Source organism: Peromyscus eremicus, chromosome 12 (genome assembly GCF_949786415.1).
Source record: "Peromyscus eremicus chromosome 12, PerEre_H2_v1, whole genome shotgun sequence".
NCBI classification, from domain to species: Eukaryota; Metazoa; Chordata; class Mammalia; order Rodentia; family Cricetidae; genus Peromyscus; species Peromyscus eremicus.
Genome location: NC_081428.1, coordinates 56119431 through 56146176, shown reverse-complemented (window position 1 = coordinate 56146176; position 26746 = coordinate 56119431). Strand labels below are relative to the sequence as shown.

General features: G+C 45.1%; 1 protein-coding gene across 1 annotated transcript in view; it reads right to left on the bottom strand.

Moving 5' to 3' along the window:
* Pla1a (phospholipase A1 member A) overlaps positions 1–26746 on the bottom strand; it is a 35400-nt gene that overhangs the window by 7773 nt on the left and 881 nt on the right. The window contains exons 2-8 of the mRNA XM_059277175.1: positions 11307–11508; positions 9561–9738; positions 9004–9112; positions 8476–8577; positions 6246–6335; positions 3594–3761; positions 1218–1307 (exon numbers count right to left, since the gene is read on the bottom strand). Of these exons, the coding sequence (XP_059133158.1) occupies positions 1218–1307; positions 3594–3761; positions 6246–6335; positions 8476–8577; positions 9004–9112; positions 9561–9738; positions 11307–11508 (939 nt within the window). The remainder of the gene's footprint in view (positions 1–1217; positions 1308–3593; positions 3762–6245; positions 6336–8475; positions 8578–9003; positions 9113–9560; positions 9739–11306; positions 11509–26746) is intronic.

Below are 26746 nucleotides of genomic sequence, written 5' to 3'. Positions count from 1 at the left end.
TTTTATCCTCACAGTTGATTCTTGCGAATGGGTGCTATTATTGTTCCCATTTCCCACAGCAGGATATTGAGTTTCAGAAAGGTGAAGTAACTTGCTCCTAATTACTCAGCTGGAAAGCAGAGAAGCTGAGATTCAAATCCAGGTCTGTGTGGCCACGGAGTCTGAGCTCTGAGCTCCAAATCACTGGGCCTGTCCAGTAAGTGGAAGGCTGTGGCCACAAAGATCTCTCCCACAATGCAACACAAGCTGGTGAGAAAATCAGCTCAAATTAAGGTGACTTTATAATTCATCACCCAAGCTGGCATGTTTTTGGTCCTGCCAACATCGTAGAGCAGACAGGAGGGCCCCAAGAAGATGAACGCAAGCCAGGAAATAGAGTCTCACCCCAGTAAAGCTAAGAATCATGGGAAGAGTGCTGGCTTGGTGTCTAATGGTTTCATGGATTCCAAGACTAGCTTTTACTTTAATGTTGCATCCTTTGTAATCATTGGCATCTTAGCTTCAAAGAAATGCAGGGAGCAGTATCTATGAACAGCGGGATTGTGTTTACGGAGGAGAAGGTGGCAAAGGTCATAAACCCCTGGGTTCTGACCCAGGAGGCTCTGCTAGAGTCAGAGGTATGTGGTGTGGGCACCAGGAGGGGAAGAGAAGTATAAAGGATGGCCTGAGTCAGGTATCCCAGAATCAGGGGTACCCCTAGGAGGGAGACAAACACCTACCTTCCTTCCTCTCTCCCTTCCTCCCTTTCTCCTCCCTCCTTCCTTCCTTCCTTCCGTCCTTCCTTCCTTCCTTTCTTCCTTTCCTTCGTTTCAAGACAGGCTCTCTCTGTGTAGCCCTGGCTGTCCTGGAACTCACTCTGCAGACCAGGCTGGCTTCAGACTCAGAGACTCTCCTGTCCTTGCATTCTGAGTGCTAGGATCAAAGGCGTGAGCCGTCATAACCAGCTGGGCACAAATTCCAATGAGGGGAGGAAGGAGGGTGGGTGACTTATGCCATCAGAGAGATGCTCTTGAGTCTTGAGTCCTCGCTGTAATGATACCGCTTGGATGTAGTCTCACAGTTCTGGTTCTGCCTGAGATGACCTCCCAGGATATCTCTGCCCAAACCCACCACCCCCCATCTAGACTCCTACACTGGGCTAGGTGCAACTCAATCTGTAAGCCTGGACATCCCCAGCCTCCCACCAGCACAGCTATACCTCTCTCCTTCCAACTCACCGCAGTACGGGGCACTGGACGTAGTCATGAGATACACTCTCACTTCCTTGGGGAGCGGCTCAATCTTGACACCACCTTGTTCCACCAGCCCTGGAAATAAAGAAGCCAAGATGGCACAGTTCTGAGAAGGCCTTTTCTAGGACCCAGAGTCCCCAGTCAAGGGTGGACTCACTTATGCACCCTACGTTCCGCAGATGCTTGACTGCACGTGTGTTCGGGCTCATGTTACATGACGAGTCCCAAGAGGCAATCAGAGTTCAGTGGGGTGTAAACATGAAAGTCGACAGGAAGTACATTCTTTGGGGCATTCCACACATCCGTTTGTTTTCTTTTAAAATGTATTTGTTTGTTTTGTGGGGGTGTTGGGGGCACCAGGGGACACTTGGATGCTATAACACACATGTGGAGGTCAGGGAACAGCTTATGGGTAGGAAGTCAATTCTTTGATTCCACTGTGTGGATCCAGGGGGTGGAATTCAGGTTTTGATGGCGAGAAGCTGGCTGCTGGGCCATCTCACTGCCCTCATTTGACCCATTCTTGGTAGATCATTGTAAGAAACGTAATGTTTTGTGTCTAACTTGCAAACCAAATCATATCATGGTTGCTTTAATGGCACCTGCATCCTGTTGCTCTGAAGACTGGAAGGTGACAGTTGGGTAGAATGTGCTCAGAGATGAGATCAGAGTTAGGACAAGGACCTGCAGGGTGAAGAACCTTGGATAACACACTTGGAAGGGTATGTGGCCAGCATCTCTGAGGTTCAGTGTGAGGGAGAGCAGAGAAAAAAGCTGGGTTGTGGTGATATTTTATCTGTGTACCCCAATAAAGCTTATCTGAGGATCAGAGGAAAAAGTCAGCCACTATAGTAAACATAGAAGTCAGGCAATGGTTTATTAATTAAATAATTAATCCTAACATTCGGGAGGCAAAGATCCATCCCGATCTCTGTGAGTTCAAGGCCACACTAGGAACAGAGCCAGGCATGGTGGCACATGCCTTTAATTCCAACACTAGTTAACCATAAAGGTCTGGAGGTCTGTACAGACAGACAGGAAGTGACAGAGCTGGGCAGGAAGGGGAAGTGATGTAGCTGGGCAGAGAGAGGAAGTGAGATGGCAGGACACAGCAAGGCATATATAGGCCTGGGTATACAGTAGGTCTCTCTGGAGGCTGAGGGTTGGTAAGGTGAGGTTGGCTGTGGCTTGCTCTATTCCTCTGATCTCTCATTTTTAACCCCAATTTCTGGCTCCGAGTTTTTTTTTTTTTTTTATTAATAAGACCGTTTAGCAATTCGTTTTACACTGGGCAGACAGTGGGAAGCATCTGTTAAACCACTTCGTCCATCACCTCTCTGAAGGGAGGCCAGACATTTGTCCATGGAGGAGCAAACAATGCCAGTGTAGGTTGTTATGGGGCACTATCTGCCTTTCACATTTTGTCAAGCTGGTACCATGTCACCGTATGAGCTGCGACAAGCTGCTGTGTTCTGAGTGGCAGCCAGGGATGGTGGGGAGTGGAACACCGCGGAAACAGGAGTCTGGTCCCTCAGTCTCCCTAGAGTGTTTTCCCCAGACTGGCCTGGATCATGCAGAAACACCCTTGAGCTGCCCAGCAATGAGTCACCACCCCTATCCCAGATGTCACGTGGCCACCACAATCTCCTACTTTTAAAGACGACCTGTGTGCAGCTCTGGGGAGTCCCTACCAGGCATACACACAGAGCCAGCCTGACATCAGGGAGCACATAAAAGGTGATGGGGACGGACAACCAACACCAATTGTCATCTTCTGGGTGAGAGCGGGCTGAGCACTTGGTGGGCTAGTTCTTCTCCCAGATGGACAGACTCTTGGCGTAAGTCAGAGGCGCTCTGACAACGTGGTGTCCAAACCGGGTGAGCACAATCACAGCACCTGCCAACATGCCAACAAGCTAGGGAAATCTCACAAGGCCCCAACCCTGGATAAAGAACTATAGGCAGTCAATGCCGAGAAAGAGAGAATCATTCTTCTCCAAGGATGAACCTGATAGGTTATCCAATCCTGAGTGGTCAGTCCTAAATGTGTGTATGTAAGAACAGCACTAGATGGATATGGTGTGTGTGTGTGTGTGTGTGTGTGTGTGTGTGTGTGTGTGTTTGACAATAATAATTATAAAAGAAGAGATCTTGACCTTGAGATGGAGAGGGAGCAGGAGGCATTGGAGTGGGGAGAGGAAGGGATGAAAATGATGTCAATACACCGCTTGTATGTGAAGTGCTAGAAAAAAACCTAGTTTTTAAAATTTTTAAGCTATTTAAAAACCCAAAGAGGTGGCGAATGGTTAGTCCTTGAACTCCCCTACATTGCCAAGGGAAGCCAGGGGAATGAGGTCTTACCAATCCTCGGACAGGAGAGCAGGAATGGGTTAAAACAATCCAGACAGTCTCCAGCCAGGAAGGCCTTGTAGCTGGCGCAGGGAAAGGCCATCAGTGGGCAGGTGTTCTCCAGAGCGCTGATGTAGAGATGGACAGCCCTCATGTGATCGCAGATCAGGTAACTGTAACCTGAGAGGGACAAAAACCACATCAAGGTTTCAGTCCAGACCGGCGGGAACTCCCTCCCAGCCGCTCACTATAACTCTACTGGGTTTTATAGCGCAGAAGCCTATGAATAGACAGCTGTCCCCTGAGCCACACCTTAGCAACATTAACAGACATGGGTACCTCAGTCTCTCTTTCGCTTTTAATTTTCCCGAGAAGCTTTGCCTGCCGAGACAGTTGCTTGATTTGAGATCGAGTCTTACGTGATCAGGCAAACGCTCTGGTAAAGAGGGAGCATGCAGAGCTGGGGGTACCCACAGCCAAGATGGTTGTCTCTCTGCTTGTCTGTCTCCTCATCAACACCCACCAAACAGTTTTCCTACCCAGCAAAGAGATAGTCTAGAGCAGTGGTTCTCAGCCTTCCTAAGGCTGTGACCCTTTAATACAGTTCCTCCTCACTTTGTAGTGACCCCCAACCATAAAATTATTTTTGTTGCTTATTTAATAACTGCAATTTTGCTAGTGTTATGCATCATAATGTAAACATCTGATATTTCTGATGGTCTTCAATGACCCCTGTGAAAGCGTTGTTCAACTTCCAAGGGGACACGACCCACATGTTGAGAACCCCTAGCCTAGAGTCAGCAGCCATTCATGACTAGTCTTTTGAATTATATGTGCTGTAACTTACCCAGTGTAGTAACTGATCTAAAGAGCTTTCCAAGTATCCCAATTACTCCAACTTGATTTTATGGTGGTTATTTACTATGATTTTTATGTTATGTGCATTGGTGTCTTGCCTGCTTGTATGTCCGTGTGCAGATGTCAGATCTTGGAATTAGACAGTTGTGAGTTGCCATGTGGGTGCAGGGAATTGAACCCGGGTCCTTTGGAAGAGCAGCCAGTGCTCTCTATCGCTGAGTTTAAAAGTTACAACCACTCTGGTGCATGCAACACACACACACACACACACACACACACACACACGCACACACGCACACACGCACACACGCACACACGCACACATGCACACATACACACACAATCCACATAAGGCTGGAGTTAAAAGGTAAGGAGCAAGGCACAGCTACAGCATTTTGGGGCCACTTGGCTCCCCCTACACCACGTACTCTCTTGGACTGACGATTAAGGGTAAACTGTGTTCACGGTCCTTTCTCCTGTGGTCTGGAGGTTTTCTACTGCCACACTCCTCTTAGCATCACCAGGGAGCTGAGACAGGCTAGCTGCCTCCTTCTCAAACTGCACTATAAAGACATGAAAAGTAGCTAACTAAAATGCCGCTGAGAGATTCTAAAATCAGTGACACCAAACCACCCCTCCTGATCTGACATGTTGTGAAAGTTTCCTAAGAAGCACAGTTTTGAAAAACCAGTAAATCTGGCAAAAATAAAAAAAAGTACTTATTTGATAAAACTGTCAAAAGAATCACTAAAATGGAGTCAGGTGTGATGATGCAGGAGGCTGAGGCAGGAGGACAGCTGGGAGTTTGAGGTTAGCTTGGACTATAGCATGAGATATTGCCTCAAAAAGCAAACAAAACAAAAATCCTTAAAATATTAAGAATTTGGTGAAGAGACTACTACAAACATACAGAAATCCGCATTTAATATTCCAAATGAAATGCCAATATATTGATTTTTAGTCATAAGAAAAATGTAAAGCTGAACACTCTTTGGTGCTTAGCTTTTGACAGATTTAGTAATATTTAAAACATATTAAATATATTTGTTATTTAAATACACTTATAATTTAAAATACATGTTAAATATTTTCAAAAAGAGAATTCCAGAAGAATATATTTAGGAGAGAATATGTTAAAAAAAATTATCTTTAAGATAATTTTGGAGTCTGGGTATAGCAGCGCACACCTTTAACCCCAGAACTTGGGAGGCACAGGCAGGAGGATCTCTGTGAGTTCTGAGGGCAGTCAGGTCTACAGAGCGAGTTCCAGGACAGTCAGGACTGTCTCAAAACAAACAGAAAGAAAGAAAGAAAGAAAGAAAGAAAGAAAGAAAGAAAGAAGGAAGGAAGGAAGGAAGGAAGGAAGGAAGGAAGGAAGGAAGGAAGGAAGAGAGAAAAAAGAGCTGTACAGTTTTGGGCAGTGAGCCTTTGGCCACGCAGCTCTGGTCTGATGGCTTACTTCTGCCACAGTTCCATTCTGAAGAGGACGCAGCTGCTGGGGCCTTGCCACAGATTAGGTCTCAGGAAGGAATAGATAGGGGTTATTGTCCTGATTGACGTTAGATCATGGCAAAGCCTAACATGAAATGGGATGACATCACAAATGTGAGGCCAGCTTCCAGGAGCAGAGACAACTCTCCGGAGTTCATGGGCTCCAAAAATAACTAGTACATGCTAAGACACTGTAGAACATAGAGGGCATCATCAGGAAGACGCCATGTGACCCACACTGGCTGTTCAGAGTGAAGCTATGGTGAATTTCAGTTTGTGGAGCAGGTAAATACTAACCCTCCCTGGCTTGCTGACCTGCTTGAAAAAACGTGGGACATCCGGGCTGGTCTTGACCTCCATTGACAAAGTAGTCCACATGTCCCACAGGAATCCGGATACCCAAATCTGAAAGGGGCGGAACCCTGTTAGCTTTGTGCTTCAGAGCATACTTTCCTGGTCCCGCGTCAGGGTGGTTGGGAGTCAGGGTCTTCCTCACTCCAATGGGTTGGGCCACTTCACAAGGCAAACCACGCTGAGAGGAAGCACACTACAGTTTATAGGATGCCCAGGTTTCCCCCAATAAAATCAGTCTCTTTTCCATCACATTTGAACCACATGGTCCTCTTTCCTGTTTCTAAAACAAGTCAAGCACCGGTCCACATCTCGGCCTTACTTCATCCATCTTCTTCTCCTAGCTCTCTTCCCAAGGCTGATTCACTCTCCTCCACTGAGCCTTGCCTACTGCCCAAATGCTACCCAATAATCCTGTTGAAGAAGACCCCCTTTGAAGTTACCCTCTGTCAACACCCTTTCTTACACAGCATATCATGACCACATGCATGTGATAAGGACAGTCTGGAATTGGGTCTGTTTCCTCGAATGAAGCCTTCAGGCATTTTCCTGACCTTTTTGTTGTTTTTCTGAGTCCTTGACACATACCTACCACAATACCTGGCTCACAGTGAGTGACTAATAAGTAGTTATTGGGTGAATAAATGAACAGATGCCTAACTTCACATCCCTGCTCATTACTGTATTCTCAGGACTAGCTACCTAGCTCAGTAAATATTGATTGAATAAGCAGAATTATTGTTTTCAGTCCCATACAGAAGAGGCCCCAAGTTCCAAAGGCCAAAGAGACCTAAGCCAGGGAACTATGAATCTAACATGAAACATATTTAGTAAGTTTGGGGACAGAAGAGTTCTACTTCATTTTTAAAATTTGGGGTTTTTTTATATGAAAACAATGGTTCAATTTTTATCATATAAGACACATAGCAAAAAGTTACCATCTTAATTTTTTTTGTTTGTTTTTTGTTTTTTGTTTTTTGAGACAGGGTTTCTCTGTGTAGTTTTAGTGCCTGTCCTGGATCTCGCTCTGTAGACCAGGCTGGCCTCAAACTCAGAGATCCACCTGCCTCTGCCTCCCGAGTACTGGGATTAAAGGTGTGTTCCACCACCGCCTGGCTACCATCTTAATTTTTAAGTAGACAGCTCAGTGCCTTTACTGATTGTCTACATTTATATTGAGAAGTCATTGCCACCCTTTATTGCCTAAATGTCACTCTTCCAAACTGAAACTGTATGCTAAGTGCCAACTCCTCACTTCTCCTCCCTCATTCTCTGTTACCCATCATTGCATTTCCGTCTCCATGAATGTGACTACTCTTAAGTAAAGGACTTGCCTTGGTCATGGGCAAGATAACTTCCTAATAGAGGAAGTGTTGGGGGATCTGGGTATATATCTGTGCAGAGAAGGTAGGAACAGGGGTTGGACAATATGGCTGCACGGGCTTCTTCATGCCTTGTGTGTTTGGATGCTGGAAGGCTTTTGACCTAAAGGGATGAGACACAGACATCTCTCTCCCTTGAATGGTAAGCCCTTTTGGTCTAAAACTGACATTGTTTCTCTTGTTCATTGCAATATACTGAGCACAGTGCACACCATAGGGACATCTCATTTCTAGTAGAAACAAGGATGATTGTCTAATCCTTTCCTAGGTGGTCAGAAAGACAAACTGGGCTGAGAGTTGAGGTGGACTTTCCTGTGTGTGTGACTGTTGGAAGGGGATTCTCTCTCCTGACCTGGGACTGGGCTTGTCCTCTGGGGAAAAGGAAAATCCTCACTGGCCTGAATGTCTGGGGAGTGGAATGCCCCCATCCTCAGGGGCCAGACACATACAGCCTAAAAAAGCAACATGATTTCCCCATATGATCCAGACAGCAATGCCCATCAGCACAGGGTTTGGCGTTGAATCAGTGAGATTACCAAACAAACAATTTTGGTCCATGAGTGAGAGTCCTCTGGCCCACTGATAGCCTACAATAAAACTACTAATCTCCATGGTCGCAACAAGGACAATGATAGCCAAAGAATGATCTCACAGCTGGAGGAGCCCTTCAAAATCATCCCGGATAAGTTCCTCACTGTTTAACAGAGGCTCTGCCAGGAACAGGGGCTCTCTGGCCAGGGCCACACCACTAGGTGCGCCCTAAACCCTACCCATGTGCTCTCCCTCATCCCAGGTACTTCATTCCAGCTCACAGTCAGTGTCTGTGTGGATGGCCTCCACAAAGAGGGCATCTCCAGCATCCAAGCGTTCCTCCAGGCTGGCTCTGGTGTACTCTGGTCCAGCAGGATCTAGCCCTATAAAGACAGACCGCTGTTAAGATCCTTTTTCCTCTCACCTCCCAGAAACGCTATGGATCTACACTTTGCCCTCCCCAGCAGTCCCTCCAGTTCAGCTCATAGAATCATCCATCCAGGACTGAGGGTTGGGAGAAGCAGCCCAGGACCACTTTACCCAGGAACCCCCATACTCTGTTGTCTACTGTGGTACCCTCTCCATGGCCCAGGTTTCTGGCTCTAAAATGAACATAACAACAATAATATCAATTTGGAAAAACCAGTGGCAACTGGTTTCATCCCACAGGGCCTCTCTGGAGGATTCTATGAGACAGAAGGATGTGGCCTCAACATTCCCTCTGTTCACTTCAGAAGAGTCTCTGAAGAAAGCTCGCTCTCTCTGTAATAGCTGAGAGGAAAGATAGAGAGGAATTTTTTTTTTTTTACCTGTGATCCGTCCCAACTGGCCTTTGTACAATTGTCCGACCATGCCTCCAACATGAGCCCCTAGACTAACACCAATGATGTGGACTGAGGACTCCGACACACCCAGCTCCTGGAATGGGCAATGGTAGATGGAGGGGGGGGTCCACTTGGGCTGAAACAAAGGCCTTGGGCACCATGCACCTGCCCACATGCTTCAGAACAAGGAAAGACCTCTCATCCACCAATCACTGTTCCTCTTTCTGGGCTGGGCTCTGCACCCAGCAGTTAGTTCCCTTACTTCCAAGTATGCAACAACCATGTCATTCCTTGGGAGAGATTACTAAATTTTGCAGTGTCAGCAAACTATTTATTGTCCAGTGACATGCTTTATGGAGGCCTGAGGACCTTGGGGGAGGTTCAGTGCCCTGCCTGTCAGCACCCCAAGAATCCAGCTCCAGATTTAAGATGAAAACCAGCTCCCCGGTTGGCTCTGCTCCTGCCCCTAATCTCAAGGGGGATCCTTTTCTTTCTGGCTGCTGTGTCCTGCGCAAAACTAACCCAAACCTTTCCTGACCTACCAGAAGTTTGCTGAGGAAGCGGGAGATCTCCAGGCTCAACTTGACCACATTCTCCACAGCGAACAGGTAGACGCCTGTAGAGCCATAAACCCAGTCCACTGCAATCACATTGGCATCTGTTGCTCGCAGAAGAGTGCGAATGAACTTGTCGATCCAAGAAGGCTTTGTTCCTAACGCCCTAGACGTGGGTCAAAATACAGAGGAGCATTACTTGCCAAACTGATAGCCGTTGACAGAAACCCCAATTAGTCCCCAAACTAGAGAAGTCAAGACTGAAGACAGCCAGTCACACAGTGCCGAGGGGCAACATCATTCCAGAGTCACCAGTATATGTGGAATCTTCATGTGAATTATCTGAAAGTGCCTCTTGTTCCAGGCAGAATGGAGAACTCAGGGCAGATTGCACCCACACCTCCCTTCAGTCTACCCCTTTGTACAAAGCTCTGTAGACTGTCTTCACTGCTCTGCCTCTGGACTATTTGAAAGACAGCTCTGTACTTAGAGTTAAAACATGTAGTCTAAATTCTCATTCTAAATGATAGGTTCTTTCCTTGAGGAGGCTTTCATTCATCCATGTGCCCTTTTATTCATTCACAGCATGTTTATTGAGTACCTATGGGTTTAAGGGTATGCTGGGGGATTTCCAAGAAGTAAAGACAGGTCCCTGTCTGTCTAGAACCTACAGTTTAAGACTTTTCCAGGAAGATAATGTTAGCAAATTTTCAGAAAGATTTCCTAACAGTGTGGCAAGACACTCCAGCTCCTGTTGTGGGACACGGTGAGCATGCTCACAAGGAGACGGAGTAGAGATGGGGCATCACTTTGGAAAGTGATCCCCGAGGTTAAGAACAGAGCTACCTGATGAATGTTCTGGTTTCATCAGCCATGCCCGGGCTGGAGACACACACTCTGCCGGGGATAGCGACTGAATATAAGACTTGTTAAAGAAATGACTTTGGGAAAAGAATGGAGAGTGACAACTCAAGGCAGATGTGACTGGGGCCCTGGAGCAGAGAGAGGCCCGATGTGAAGAAGTGGGGAGCACCTCTTCAATGGGTACCCCAACTCTATATGCCCTGCAGTCTCTTTCTCCCTTTCTTCTCAGAAACTGTCTCTGGGTTTGTTTGTTTTCTTTTGTGTTTTTGTCTTGCCAGTGGGCTTTGGAGGAAAATATGTTTGAAGGAAGAGTTGTGATTGAATTGGACAGTAGGGTACCAGAAACTGCAGAACTATCAGGCTCCTGAGAAATGCTAACCCCTGGGTATGATGGAAGTAGAACCATACACAAAAGTTTCTCCAGTCAAAAAAATCATGGAAAAAAGCGAAGAAAAAAAAAAAGAGGAAACAAAACCCTGGGCAAAAAGTACCATGTTGTTATCCTCAAGTGAGTGCGTAAAACCTGTGACCTCATTTTCCAAGATGAATCATGCTGTACAACCACACTTTGGGGGACAACAGCACAGGTTTTTGCCCAAGAACCTGGAGACTATTCCTATATCCCCCTCTTTAATCCAGATGTGGAAACTGGAATGGCTTTTCCAGGTTCATAAAGACTGGGTAGAGGCTTATGGTGTGCTAGCAAGAATGGGGAACACAATGTATGCAGAGTTCACATGAGACACCTTCAAGGACGTGAGCGATGGAACATGTGATGGGCAGTAAATCCATGCCTCCTCACGCTCCCCACACTCTTCCCATGGCATTATGGTCTCTTTGGTTCTTAACTATTGGTTGCTTAGCTCTCACCTGAATCCATGAATAATTAGTTTGGTTCCCAGGCTGACATTGAACTTAGAGTTTTGGATGTCACTGCTTCTTTCTACTAGCTGCCCACAGCTGGGGTCGGAAGGGGTAAATAGGAGAAACTGGACTTTGAGGTTGGTGCCTCGGAGGAGGTTGGCATTCTGGAAGTCAGTGCACTTTGGCTGGGCGGTAGGAGGTACATTCCCTAGAGGAAACAAAGCAAAAAGAACACTCAGAGCGCGCGCGCGGCCATCTCTTTTTAGAAGGACCATGTTAGTTAGGCAAGTACTCTACCACTGAGCTGCAGTACTAGCCCTGATGGTTTTCTAAGACACAATCTTCTTACAGGACTCTACATTGGCCTCAAATCCATGAGCTCCTTGCCTCGGCTTCCTGAATACTAGGATTATAGATGTGCGTCACCACCTTTGGCAGAACTAAATCCTTTCAAATAAGAACAGTATGTCCCCTTAGTAAGCACTATGGCTTGAGTATAATTGTGGTAATCCACTCCCCCAAACCTATTCTGTCCCCAAGATGACAGTATTGAGAGGTATAGTGGGTTTTTAAGAAGTGGAGGCCACCCAAGTGTGTGGCACACACATGCCACCTGGAAAGCAGACAGAAGGATTGTGATCTTGGGGCCAGACTGGGCTATATAGCAAATTGCTGGTCAGCATGGGCTAAATAATGAAACCCTATCTCAAGAAACAAAGACCAGGAAGGTAGGTTGGTGGTGGAACACTTGTACAAGGCCTGTGTTTGATCTGCAGCACTGGAAAAAAATAGTGAGGCCTAGTGAGGTCCTTGGCTCGCTGTAGATATGCCCTAGAAGGGGATGGTGGGACCTCAGACTCTTTATTAACTCTTTCTATGCCTGACCCCTGACATTTTTCTCCCATATGTGCTTCCATTATGGCATCCCACTCAAAGAAGAGGCCCAGCCAGCAAGGCTGCCCGGTCGTGGACTTGCACTTCTAAAACTAAATGACACTCACTTCTTTTAAAGTTAATTGCATTGGGTATTTTGTTGTAGAAATGTAAAACTAACTAACACAGCAAGGCCTCGAAGTCACCAAAAGGATCAATATCACTCAGACAGCATCATCTAAATAAATATCAAAATTAGAGACCAACGGCAAAATTAATTTTAAAATACATGGGAAGTATAAGAATACTCTTGAGCAGCGTGCCCGTTAAAGAAGAATCACGATGGAAAGTGAGGAATATAAAAAACGGAATGGCGGAGAAACAAATCCTTGTTCAACTCTGTGTATAGTGGCTAAAGCAGCATCAATATGACATACGGGGAGGCCATTGCACCAAGATGACTGAGTTCCCAAGTTAGCAAATAGAAACTCAAAGCAACACGTGGAGAGCTGGAAACAGAACTTAGGCCTGACCAACCAGAAGCAACCCATTCACCTCTGGCCAGGGACTTTAAGCCCTCCTTAACCAATCAAATAGCTTCTTAAAACTGTTCATCTTTTAAAACTTTTATTTTAGGGCAATCATGGTGGTGCACACCTTTGATCCCAGCATTTGGGAGGCAGAGGCAGGTGGATCTCCGTGAGTTCAAAGCTTGTCTATGCAAGTCAGTCCTTTAAGGAAAGAATAACACAGCTACTCCAGATAGAGGGAAAGAAACAGGAAGGTCCGGTTGACATTAAAGAAATAGAACACATGAGATATGAGCAACACCCTCAGCAACTCAGTCATCGCAGCGTCTGGGGACAAACGTCTTGGACTCATTTCGCTCCTCACATGGGAATGGTAAACAAATCCTGTTGTCGTCAGAACTGTATATTCCGAGTTCAGCCATCCCTACCTACCTAGTTACCGCTTTGGGCTGAGCCACAGCTGTTTCTCAAGCTCACTGCCATAGCTTGTCGCTGCTTTTCCTGCCTACACTGCGGTCCCTTTGGTCTAAACGTAGCACAGTGACCAAGATAAGCTCCTCTAGGCAAAAGCCTTCGGTACTTCATTCCGAATAGAAGCTGATGACCACGGAATGGACTACGCGGCTCTCAAGGATCTTGTCTGACCCCTTGAGGGCATAGAGGTCTTTGTGTTCCCAGACATGCATTAAGACAGTGGTTCTCAACCTGTGGGTCATGACCTTTTTTGGGGGGGGTGTCAAATGATCCTTTCACGGAGGTCACCTAAGACCATCGGAAAACATAGATATTTACATTATGATTCATAACAGTAGCAAAATGACAGTTATGAAGTAGCAATGAAAATAATCTTATGGTTGGGGGTCACCACAACATGAGGAACTGCATTTAAGGGTCACAGCATCAGAAAGGTTGAGAACCACTGCACTAAGGGAATCTGGAATGCTAAGTACCCAGGGTTGTTCCCTCAAGGGAAGGAATGCAAAACCTGCTTTTCTCCCAGAAGGCTGGAGCAGACATGCTTTCTAGCCTGGACACCTTTGTGTAATCTGTGTGGCTGGAGACTTTCTGGCACCAGACCCTCCTCCAGACCCGTTCTCAGAAACTGTTTTCTCAGTCAGTCTATAGAATCTATGTGTATGGAAGGGGTCGCATGTACTTTACGAAGAGTTTTAGTAGTCATGCTTGATCTGTATTTAGCTTATTTTGTTCCTCAAAAAGATTTAGTACGCTTTGTGTGAATGTGGGATTGAGTTAATCATCACGAGAATAATTTCCCCCAGATTGTGCTGTGTTTAAATAAGCCTAAAATAAACCACTCAGGTCAGACTCACTGGCTCTTGAGTGGTGGTGTGTGGAACTGCCTTCTTGTCTCTCACGGCTTGTCTCTCAGCTGCCAGTGAAGGTCACACGGACCCCTGCAACTGGCACCCAATGTGTGGGGCTCGGCCCCAGCAGACATTTTTTTTCTCTAACTGGAAGCAGAGGGTAGGAGTTTGGTCCTCTCACCCAAGGATTCATGAGCCTAAGTGAAAGGGTGAAATAGCATGGGTTCTTCTCAGGCCTCTGAGACAGATAATGTTATATAATTATTGAGATGTCTGTTCAGATCCAGGGGAGCGAAAATATTTAAAGCAACAGCTCTGTGACTTTGTACAAATGACTGTAAAATTCCGTCCTTTGTTTCCTGAACAGGGAGCCATTGATGTTGACAGATGGAAACACATAGGCGCTAATATAGAAAGAGTCCATGAAGAGGGGGATAAAATCCCTGTCATCATTTTGCAATCTAGACTGTAATTATGTATTGGTTGAACCCTCTTCGGGAGGACCACATGAGGAGGATCATCTGGACACGTCTCCGCAGGGGACTACTGCTCCTACATTCAAGGAGACCAGTTTAGACATGTTGCCTCCCCTTTCAAACACCCCATATTTATATACATTTACAACAAATATTCATTCTCGCCAATCTGCATATACTCCTTCACTTTAAGAGACTATCGTGGAAGATGAGGGACATAACCAACAGGAAAATGATTGGACCAAATGCCCTATCGTGACGGCTCTTACGATGCCTGTGATTTTTAAATCCTCGGAACCCATATGTGCGTCAATATTGTCCACTTACTTTTGAGTTCTTAAAGAATTTCAGAAAACTGGTCTCCGCTAATGGCATACATGCTCCATTTATTGATATAATGTCGGAACATTTAAACAGAGGTATTGTTGCTCCTTGGGACTATAGGCAAGTATTTAAAATTTCCTCAATCTCAGGACAATACTTAACACAGAAAGCAAATTAATATGATGAACATGATGAACAGGCAGAAAGAAACCTTAACAATAACATCCCTATTATTGCGGACAGACTTCCTATTGTGCGGAGGGCATACTATAGCGATACTCCAGTACAAATGAATGTTTCCGCCCAATATTTTGACCAAGCATGCCTTTGTGTACTGTGAGCCTGGAAAAATACTGATCATAGAGAAAGTGCATTCTCTGGCTACTTTAAAGCGGAAGGTTAACGAGCTTTGGCCTGAGTTTCTTGCTCTCATTAAGAGAGCAGAACAACAGAAAGTAGCTCAGGGGGATGCTGCAGATATCCTCATCAGGTAGCTCGTGTTTGATGGAGTACCAGAGTGTGGAGCTGCCATAGCACGCTGGTTTTTGTATTGGGGTGCAGCCACTCAAGACCCTGGCAGCTTGTCTTGTGTTGCAACACTCACTGCAGCAGCTATTGAAAATCTTCCAAAAGAGATCTTGCTTGGAATTCTGAAATAAAAGACCTTGGAAAAATGAGTGCAAAAAAAAAAAAAAAATCTAGTAATCTGGGCCTTGGCCTTTGCCTTTGCCCATGATAAAAAGGGAAAACACTGGGCTAATAAATGTCTATCCAAATTTGACAAGGATGGTAAGCCTTTAAACTCCCAAGGTGGCAACATCCAGCCTCAGAATCAAGGCAGAAATTGACCCAGACAACCAAAAATAAACTAGACTCAAAAGCAGTATCCAATTATTTAAGAGGAACAACAGGATCTACGGCAATGGGATTAAATCCCTTGACTTTATGGACAAGATGGTTATCAGTGGATGGGTGTCCTGTGTTGACCTTATACATTGAAAACTATCACTTTAGCGGCATTCTGGACACTGGGACAGATCATTCAGTTATTAATTAACAACAATGGCCCCCACACTGGCCAATGTCTAAAGGCTGGCCTTTCCAAGCTGTTGGAGGCCAACGGGATTCTTTAAAATGTACTAACATGTTAAATTGGGCTGACAAAGATTCTTCTTCTGGCACTGTGCAGCCTCAGGACTTCCACAGTTTGTGGGGGAAGAGATATATTACAACAAATGCAAGCAATACTACCACCGCAACTAGTGAATCATCTGATAATTCTAATACAGGAAAGTATAACCCCCTTCTATTGGAGTCATTGGTCATGGGCTGTCCGTACAGCCTTTAAAACTACAGAGGGTCTCTGATGACCCAGTATGGCACAGGAACAAAGGCAGCTAGGACATAGAATCTTCAGTCAGCCCTTGGGATCCCCCTAGGGCACGTCTGTGAGCACAGAGACCTCTGTGCCCCCTACACTTCCCTAAATCTTATTTTGCACACTCTGTTCCAGCTAGGTGTCCCCTTGGTTCTCTCTTCTGTCAGAAGCTCTTGATCCTGGCTGTCCTCTCTTTCTGGAATGTTCTGATAGGCACATGCATGGTTAATTCCCTCTGCCCCATCAAGCCTGCCTGTCAGATGCCATTTTCTCTCCTCCTCTGTACCTCCCCTCAGATCCCCTTAGTCTTTCTTACCCTGATCTCTCTACTTTAGTAGAAACCATCCTCTTCTAAGCTACTCTGCACTTTTTATGGGACTTGTTGTTTTTAATTATTATCTCCTGCATTAGAATAGATTTTGGGTTTTTTGTTTTGTTTTATTTTGTTTTCAAGACAGGGTTTCTCTGTGGAGCCCCGGCTGTCCTGGAACTCGCTCTGTAGACCAAGCTGGCCTTGAACTCACAGAGATCTGCCTGCCTCGGCCTCCCAAGTGCTGGGATTAAAGCTGTGCACCAGCAGCAGCTAGAAAAGATTTTCAAGCAAGGCAAAGCAAGGCTTTTTATCCATTCTGTACATTCTGATGCTCAGCTAGAACCTGCCACACACAGTACAGTCCAAGAGCTGGTTCTCCAAAAAGCATAATAAACCAGATGTACTTTTGATAAGACGGAGTAAGAAAAAAGGAGGAAGTCACAGGTAAACAATATCAAGAACAGAAAAGGGAAATCAATACAGACACAACTGATTCTTTTCAAACCATCAAAGAACACATTTATATCCAGCCAGAAACTGAAGCTATAGATTTTTCTAAAAATGGATTCTTTCTTGGAAAAGTACAGCTTACCAAAACTTAGTCAAGAAAGATAAAACTAACAAAAACAGAGCACTTTTTTTTCCATTTTATTTTATTTATTTATTTATTTATTTTTCCGAGACAGGGTTTCTCTGTGTAGCTTTGGAGACTGTCCTGGAACTCGCTCTGTAGACCAGGCTGGCCTCAAACTCACAGAGATAGAGATCCTCCTGCCTCTGCCTCCCGAGTGCTGGGATTAAAGGTGTGTGCCACCACTGCCCGGTCAAAGCACTTTTAAAACTATAGCACAAAGGAATCGAAATGGTAGTTTTTAAATCATTCATAATAAAACTCCGACAGGCCAGAAAGACTTACAGAGGGCTTCTATCAACCTCCAAATCCTCAATTTCATATACTTTTCCAGAGAACAGCAAACGGGAGACAGAATGCTAACTCATTTTATGAGAATAATCAAATTATCAAATCTAGATAAAATACCAGCAAATCAAATCCATCAAGGATAACAAGAACAAAGGGCACAAAAATATACCATGTTTGCTGGGCAATGGTGCTGCATGCCTTTAACCTAAGCACTTGGGAGGCAGAGGCAAGAGGATCTCTGTGAGTTCGAGGTCAGCCTAATCTACAGAGCGAGTTCCAGGACAGCCAGGACAATTACACAGAGAAACCCTGTCTCAAACAAAACAAAACAAAACAACCAACAAACAAAAACCCAAAACCAACAAATACACACACACAAACACACACACACACACACACACACACACACACACACACACACACACACACCATGGCCAACCAGGGTTTAATGCAAGAAATAAAGTGTTTGTAACAGCAACGTATTTTTGTAACATTTGTAATATTAATATAAAAATAAAATGCTCTTCTCAACAGATGTGACTTCACTTAAAACTGAAAATCAATCTGTTCTTGGGGGTGTGGTGGCATGTGCCTGGAGTCCTAGTACTCAGGAAGCTGAGGCAAGAAGATCTTAAATTCTAGACCAGCTTGAATTACACAGAGAGACCCTGTACCCAAAAAATAAGAAAGTCATCTATGCTGTTGCCTTTGTTAAATATTATATGGAGGTCCTAGCCCTTGCCAATGAGACAAGATAATAAAGTGGAATAAATTATAGAATTTGACGAGGGAGAGAGGGAAAATGCCAATGTTTAAAGATGATAAAACTGTTGATCATGGACTGGAGAAAGAGCTCAGAAGTTAAGAGCATTTTCTGCCTTTTAAGACAACCTGACTTTGGTTCCCAGTACCCACACTGGATGATTCACCAGCCCCCGTAATTCCAGCTCCAGGGAATCTGATGCCCTCTCTAGACCTCTGTGGGCACCTGAACTCATGTGTATATGCCCCCACACGTATATACACATACACATTTTTTTTTTAATTTTTAAAAACTGTCAGTCACTTAAGAGTTTAAGACACGACTCAGTGAACCATATTCCGATGCTTCCCACCCACCCAGCCCTTTCTTAAACCAACCATGGAGGACAGATGAGCATTGAAAGAAAGAGAAAAAGACATAGTCCTTGCTGCCAGAATCTGGTAGACATTCTCCATCAAGTGCATTATTTGTGGTTTGGGCTTTCCCATTTTTTGAGGTGTGCATATTATTATTTTTTTCTTCAGTTTGCTTGTGTGTGAATTAGATCACTACATTGTCTGACGTTTAAAATGTCAGTCTCTTTAGGGATGGCCAGATGACTTAGCAGGTCATCTGGCATTTGTTGCATAAGTCTGGTGATCTGAGTTCAGTCTTCAGAATCCAAAGGGAAAAGTAAAATGAGAAGACCAGCTCCACAAAGAATGCCCTGGTCTCCACATGCAGAGCCCTCCCACACATCAAGTACACATACCCAGTAACAACAACAAGAAGAATGAAATTACAATTTAAAAATCCCTTTATTCCTTGGACTAGCCTCTGTCTGACCATGATGTGGTCTTTGTTCTTTTTTTGTTTCAGTTTCCAATTAGGTTTTTTTCTATATGCATTCTTATCACTGTGCCTATTTTTATTTTGTAACGTTTTCTGTCTTCACTTTTTCTTTTACCCTTTGTATTTTCAGTTTCAATTTCCCAATTAGGTTTTTTTTCTATATACATCCTTGTCATTGTGCCTATTTTTTTTAATATTTATTTATTTATTATGTATACAGTATTCTGCTTGCATGTATGCCTGCACACTAGAATCTCATTACAGATGGTTGTAAGCCACCATGTGGTTGCTGGGAATTGAACTCAGGACCTCTGGAAGAACAGTCAGTGCTCTTAACCTCTGAGCCATCTCTCCAGCCCCTTATTTTTATTTTTATAACATTTCTATCTTCATTTTTGTACCCCTTTGTATTATTAGTATATTTATTATTTTAAAGTCTCTAGCAAGAATTTTTTTTAAGTTTGTTTCATTTGAAAATGAAAACGGCGATCATCGAAATAAGAAAGGAATCAACACTGCAGATCCTGCACGGATGTATTAGAAACTTTTAAAATGCAAATGTATAGGAGCTATGTGTGGAGTCTGGAGGTAAAATGTGGGCTTTGCACGTGCAAAGCCCCAGCTTAATTCCTAGTGCCAATGAGCACACACACACACACACACACACACACACACACACACACACACACACACGAGGCTGTAGCTCAGTGGTAGAATGCTTCCTGGAATATGTGAAGCTCTGGGTTCAATGTGCAACACCACCAGAAAATAAACACAAAACAAAACAAGAGGGAGAGGCTCTAATACTCACCTAGTCATAGCTCTCTGAAGGAAGGGGATGCCACCACATGTGGCGGCACTCAGATTAGGAGGCAGAAGCTGGAGGGCCAAAGCAAGTTCAAGGCTAGCCTGGTCTACGTATACAGCAAGTTCCATGCCAACCAGGGTTCATAATGAGACCATGTCTCAAAACACAGAATAAAAAGACCTCAGTAAGACAATGAGAAGAGAAATATTTATAAAGGTAATTATTAGAACTAAAGAAGTTTGGTTTCTCAGATCAAAAATTCTGAGAGTGATGGGCAAGAATTAAAGAAATCTACAATAGGCATCAATTTGACAATAACTAAACTGTACAGTGATCCAGAAGATTAGCGAGAAAAGAAATGAGATTTTATATATTGCAGGCGGGGCTATAGCATGGCTCAACTACTTTGGAGAACAACTTGATTATAACGAGAGAGGACCACTGAGTTGGCACTCCGTGGTTCCGTTTTCAGAAAGCAGTCTTAAATGTTCCACATTGCAGCAATGTACATGACAGGGAAAAGTCTGGGGAGGATCCAGCTGCATTTTAGTGGAGATAAGTGAAGAAACACTGTGTTAGTCTGTGATTCACTAACCTGTGATGTGAAATCAAAGAGGATCTGGAGGAAAACGAGTTCACATTTCTTCATTGTTTGGATGGTTAGGACGTTGGGAAAAGACTGTCATGGTTTCTTAATGATTTTTCTTATATCCTCGTTATTTTATAATTTTCTTACATTCACATTTAAAAGAGCAAAAAGTCCATGGAAGGAAGCATCAAAAAGTCAGAAAGGGGTTAAATACATCCCTCACTTAGGCCAGGCCGCAGTGGCGCACACCTTTAGTCCCAGCGCTGTGGAGGCAGAGCCAGGTGGATCTCTGTGAGTTCGAGGTCAGCCTGGGCTACAGAGTGAGACCCAGGAAAGGTACCAAAACTACTAGAAAGAGAAACTCTGTCTCAAAAAAAAAAAAAAAAAGCCAGAAAGGTTAAATATTTGTGTCTGTGTGGTTGGCTATAGGCAGTATTTTCCCAACTACTTTATTGAACTTTTACATAACTTTTACGTACAATTTTATGTATTTTCTAACTTTTGTCCCGAGTCTCTATTCCTTTTTTAAAAAGATTTATTTGTTTTCATTTTATGTGTATGTGTGAGTGCTTACATGTATGTCTATGTAACACATGCATGTCTGGAGCCCAGAGAGTCTAGAAAAGGTTGTTGCTAGATGCCCTGGAACTGGAGCTATAGGCAGTTATGAGCCACCAGGTACATGCTGAGAACTCAACCCTGGTCCTTTATGAGAGCAGCAAGCGCTTGTAATCAGTGAGCCATCCCTCCAGCCCCTTCCATTACTTAAAAAATGAATGATTCAAAACAGTGCAAAGGGGGTGCTGGAGGTAGTATATAACCTATCAATATAGAAAATCCCTGCACATCCCTAAAAATAAAATTAAAAATCTTAAACTTTTCTCTCCATATGCCCTCTCCTCAGAGATAACTTCTATGCACATTTTATTATATTTTTTTTCTTACCTTCAGAGAAAAACTAAATATGAGCAGGAATAGATTGCATATATTTATGTATTCAGTTGATATTGGTTTTGTAATGGAAAATACCTAAAATTTAACCAAAGAGGGGGGAAAATCTATTCTGCAAACTTAAAAGCACTAGGCCTCCAAGAATACGTCAATCAACTCAGAACACAAGACTCTTCAGAGAAAAGAGAAGTGGCTGATGGGAGAAAAGACCATAGAAGCCATTTCAGGGTAGTCTTTTGTAAGAAGAAATGGAAGGAGGTAAGGAAGTGTTCCAGGTAATGGAGCCCAAATTCCCTGGGAATGGAGAACTGGACTTCTAAGTTCTCTGGTCCTGGGGTGGAGTTTCTCTGGATGGTCAACTCTGACAATGCTGTTAGGCTTCGGGGGCCAAAAATTCCCTCTTAAGCAGACCCGGGAGTTCCTGGCACACCAAGGGCTTTATGAAGGCAAGGGGACCTGGAAGTCAACCAGCCAGCCAAAGACAGGGGGAAGGGGACATGTCTATACCTAGGACCATTCCCTGTCCACAGCATTCCTCCGAGGCCATGAGACGTTCTCAGACCACATTGTGCTGGTCACCTTCACTTTTGGGAAAACAGAGTTCTCGGCCTTGGTAAAGGGAACTTGGAAAATTCATGGATGACAGATTTGACAGATAACAAGTCAAGTGGCATAACTCCGAGGCTCCGGGGAGGAACGCATTCTATCTCTTTCATCCTCATGTTCACACAGAGCTTCTTGGGTCAGGCATACAGAATGGAAGCTACCCCAAGCTGAATTCCATCCACCCTCTTCCACATAGTCTCCTCTCCTACGCCATCCCCCTTGACTTTGGGTAGTGGCATATTTCATGTCAAAAATGTGCTTCATGACTGTTCCAGTCATCACTCTTTAAAGTCTTCTGGAATTTCCCCCCTAGCCAAAGTAAGGAGCTGTATTCAGTTCCAGAGGGTGGCTGCATTCCCTCCATAGCTCACCACCAGCCCATTCTCAGGGTTAGTGAATCTCAAGAAAGCTCTGGGAGCCTTGCTGTTTGTCTAGCTATGCCATGGGGGAAATAATGTAAGAAGGAAGACGTAATTTTGCCCTCATTGGGATCACACTCTGGTGAGAAATGGCCAAGTCAGCATTTGTGAGACCCTGCATTAATGTGGACCCAGTGAGAGAGTGAGAGCCTGATGTGGAAAGACTCTTGTCCAAGAGAAGAGGAGAGCTCGGCAGATTAGATGGGCTGAGTACACACATGTCAAGGCAAGGACAGCAGATGGAGGTCCAGGCCCTCAGCCGTGGGAATCAAGGGCTTGGGTGAGGTTGGACAAACTAGACCAGCATGAGGAGTGAGGTCTGAAGAATCTAGGCTGATAGTTGACGAAATTAAAAATGAAAATCTTTCATCATCATCCTAGATTCCCTACCTACACATAAAAGCATCCTGTCTATTTAGGAGATATGAAAGGGTCATTGTCCCAAGACCACCAAACCTTGCTTTTGGGTTAAGATGAATGAATAATTAATTTGGCCTAGATTAAACCAAGGATCTTATGCATACTGGGCAAGAGCTCTACCACGAGCTATATCCACAGGAAGGATTTCACACCCAGGCACAGAACATATATTTTACATATATAAAAATATTTTACACACATCAAATGTCTGTCATAAGGATCACACTATATCTTCAGAGCTGTTTCTATAATTCGAATACAACTTCATACCTTATTACAATTGAAATCTTAAAAATTGTGGCTCTCACTTTATTTGATTGTCTTCATTTTGGTGGCGTACCAGCTGGTGAGGGATTTGTAAGCAAGAGGAAGGAGGATGTAGACTTAAATATTGGCTGGCCAAGTGTGGAGCTTGGAGAATACTTCCATGTTCCAAGTAGCGGCCTCCCTCCATCACATGGCCCTGAGGATACTTCAGAATTGGAGAAGGGTGGAGATTCCCACCATAGCTGAATGGAAGGTGGGCTCCCACCAGACATGCAAGGGACGGCATCCCCTTCAGCTGCCTGTGGAGGGATGGGTATCACAGGCCATACTGATTACTTCTTCTTTGCTGTTTCTGCCTCAGCTCAACACTTATAGGCCCTGAGCTTCCTGAAACCCCAACTAAGCCTCTAGCCTGCCCAGAGAACACAACTGTGCTCTTAACTGGTCTGTGGGTCACTTTGTCGGCAGTAACGAATGTGAGCCACCCTAGGGACTCTTTTTGGGGGGATGAAGTAGTCTTTCAGGGCTAGGATCATTTAGCCAGCCTACACAAATGTCAGGAAATGGAAAGAAGGCCCACACCCAGCTTTTTCCTCCTAAGCAACCAAACTCCAGGCTCAAAGGATTCAAGGATAAGATACCAGCCACACTGGCTCTCAAAAACTCCAAAGTTTTGCTGAGAAAGTGTAAATAAACATGAAACCTGTGGGAAGCTGGACCGTGAGGCCTGTGGCTGGGAAATGTGGTGCTCAGAAAACACCTGGAATGCCATCTGACTCAGGTTAGGAGTGACTTCAGAAAACACACCTGGGGTGCCATCTGACTCAGGTTAGGAGTGACTTCAGAAAACACACCTGGGGTGCCATCTGACTCAGGAGTGACTTCAGAAAACACACCTGGAGTGCCATCTGACTCAGGAGTGACTTCAGAAAACACACCTGGAGTGCCATCTGACTCAGGAGTGACTTCAGAAAACACACCTGGAGTGCCATCTGACTCAGGAGTGACTTCAGAAAACACACCTGGAGTGCCATCTGACTCAGGAGTGACTTCAGAAAACACACCTGGAGTGCCATCTGACTCAGGGGTGACTTCAGAAAACACACCTGGAATGCATCTGACTCAGGAGTGACTTCAGAAAACACATCTGGAATGCATCTGACTCAGGAGTGACTTCAGAAAACACACCTGGGGTGCCATCTGACTCAGGAGTGACTTCAGAAAACACACCTGGGGTGCCATCTGACTCAGGAATGACTTCAGAAAACACACCTGGAGTGCCATCTGACTCAGGAGTGACTTCAGAAAACACACCTGGAGTGCCATCTGACTCAGGAGTGACTTCAGAAAACACACCTGGAATGCATCTGACTCAGGAGTGACTTCAGAAAACACACCTGGGGTGCCATCTGACTCAGGAGTGACTTCAGAAAACACACCTGGAGTGCCATCTGACTCAGGTTAGGAGTGACTTCAGAAAACACACCTGGGGTGCCATCTGACTCAGGAGTGACTTCAGAAAACACACCTGGGGTGCCATCTGACTCAGGAGTGACTTCAGAAAACACACCTGGGGTGCCATCTGACTCAGGAGTGACTTCAGAAAACACACCTGGAATGCATCTGACTCAGGAGTGACTTCAGAAAACACACCTGGAGTGTCATCTGACTCAGGAGTGACTTCAGAAAACACACCTGGAGTACATCTGACTCAGGAGTGACTTCAGAAAACACACCTGGAGTGCCATCTGACTCAGGTTAGAGTGACTTCAGAAAACACTCGGGGACCATAATGACTCAGCACTTATGGCTGCTTGTCACCCGGCCTGATGACCTGCGATGATACCCACTGATGTCCAAGTCCTCTGACTTCAATATGATCACTGATGAACACACACGTGTATGCATGCACACACACACACACACACACACACACACACACATACATACACACATACAATCAATTAATGTAATTCATAAACATGTTTAAAGAAAGAAAACCCCTGAGGCTATGCCCTGGGTGGCTATGAAGAATTGTGCAGGTGCCCAGCCAGGACAGCAAGGCGGGTGGCAGAGGGGTCACCTTGGTCAATAGGTACATTGCCACCTCCCTTCCTCACGCCCCTTTGATCTCTTCCTTTCCGTTGCCTTGACCCCTCTGTATCCTTTAATCCCCTTTTCCTCTCCTCTTCTTCCTGTGGCTGGCCTTAAAACAACTATGCTCTTTTCCCCTTTCAATCTCCACCTATCCACCAACCCTCTGGATTTGTAAACATAGTTTTTAACAACAGGAAACATGAATCCAATAAACACGGTCATTGTTGACAGCAGTTAAGGAGGGAAGGTAGAGAAGTCGTCACTGAGAAATTGAAAACCTTGGCCTGCAAGGTCTGTGTGAAGAAAGAGCGGCAGACATAGGCAAGACAGACGGAGAGGACTCCTGAGATCTTGCTGGCAAGTGTTGCCCACTCCCTTCTCGCACGGGCACCTGGAATCCTTCCCACACTTAGAACTGGATTCGTTTTTGCCTTCACCCCAACCAGGTACCTGGCTCAGGACTTCTGATCTCCTTCCTTCTGTGTCTGAGCCTCTGAGCTTGCTGAGAGGTAAGGGTTCAAAGTGTGAAAACAATTCCCTTCCATCTTCCCACCCTCTGATTTCAAAGCCCACCCCGCAGTGAATGCCTCCTGTCCCTCAACAGGGATAGAACAGCCCTGTGGTGGCCAAGGAGCCAGCCTGCTGAGCTCTCTTCTCCCAGCCACACCCCCAGCTCTCTTTGGAGCATCAGGGATCCCTCCTATCCTTTTTCCAAAATGGCTTCTGGCAGTTCTGTCCGCCTTTATCCCACCAACTACCCACTAATAATAAAAATCACCTGAACATAAGCAACTGTCAGGGGTCAAATCTGCACACAAATTGTGTTCAGTCCTTTACAGCATCCCAACTGGTACAAACAATCACCAAGGACACATATAGAGAAAAGCCACTTCCTCAAAGCCTTGCAGCTGCTAAGACACAAAGTCCATCAGTGTCTGCCGCCTCAGCACCTGCTCCCTCTGTCCCTCACCTTGCCGTCCACTGCCCAGCAATGCAGTACCACTCACTGAGCATGCCCTGCATGCAGAGCACTGGGAGAAGTGTTTGCAAGAGACTGGAGAGCCCCAAACCCTCCCCTTGTGGAACAAACAAATGGGGGAGCAGCACCTTGAAAAGGCACCCAGGCTGCTAGGAGAGACTAGATCCATTCTATTGCGAGGGAACAAGGGAGTAGGAAAGACCCCTTTCGAGAGGTGAAGGCTAGAAACAGCCCCAAAGTCTGAGCAACTCCAGGTGGGAGTTTAGAAGCTGAGAGATGAGAAACATTTAAGGAAGGGCAAAAAAGCAGTTTGTTTTGGGAGGCAGAAGGGGACCCTTCTGAGAACGCTGCTCCTCCCTCGGCGTGCGTGCGTGTGTGCGTGTGTGTGTGTGTGTGTGTGTGTGTGTGTGTGTGTGTGTGTGTATGGATATGTGTGTATGTGCATTGAGTGTATTTGTGTGCATGTTTGCACATGCATGTGTGTGTGCATATGTGTGTATGTGCATGTGTATGAGTGTATTTGTGTACATGCGTTTGCACATGCGTGTGTGTGCATATATGTGTATGTGCACGTG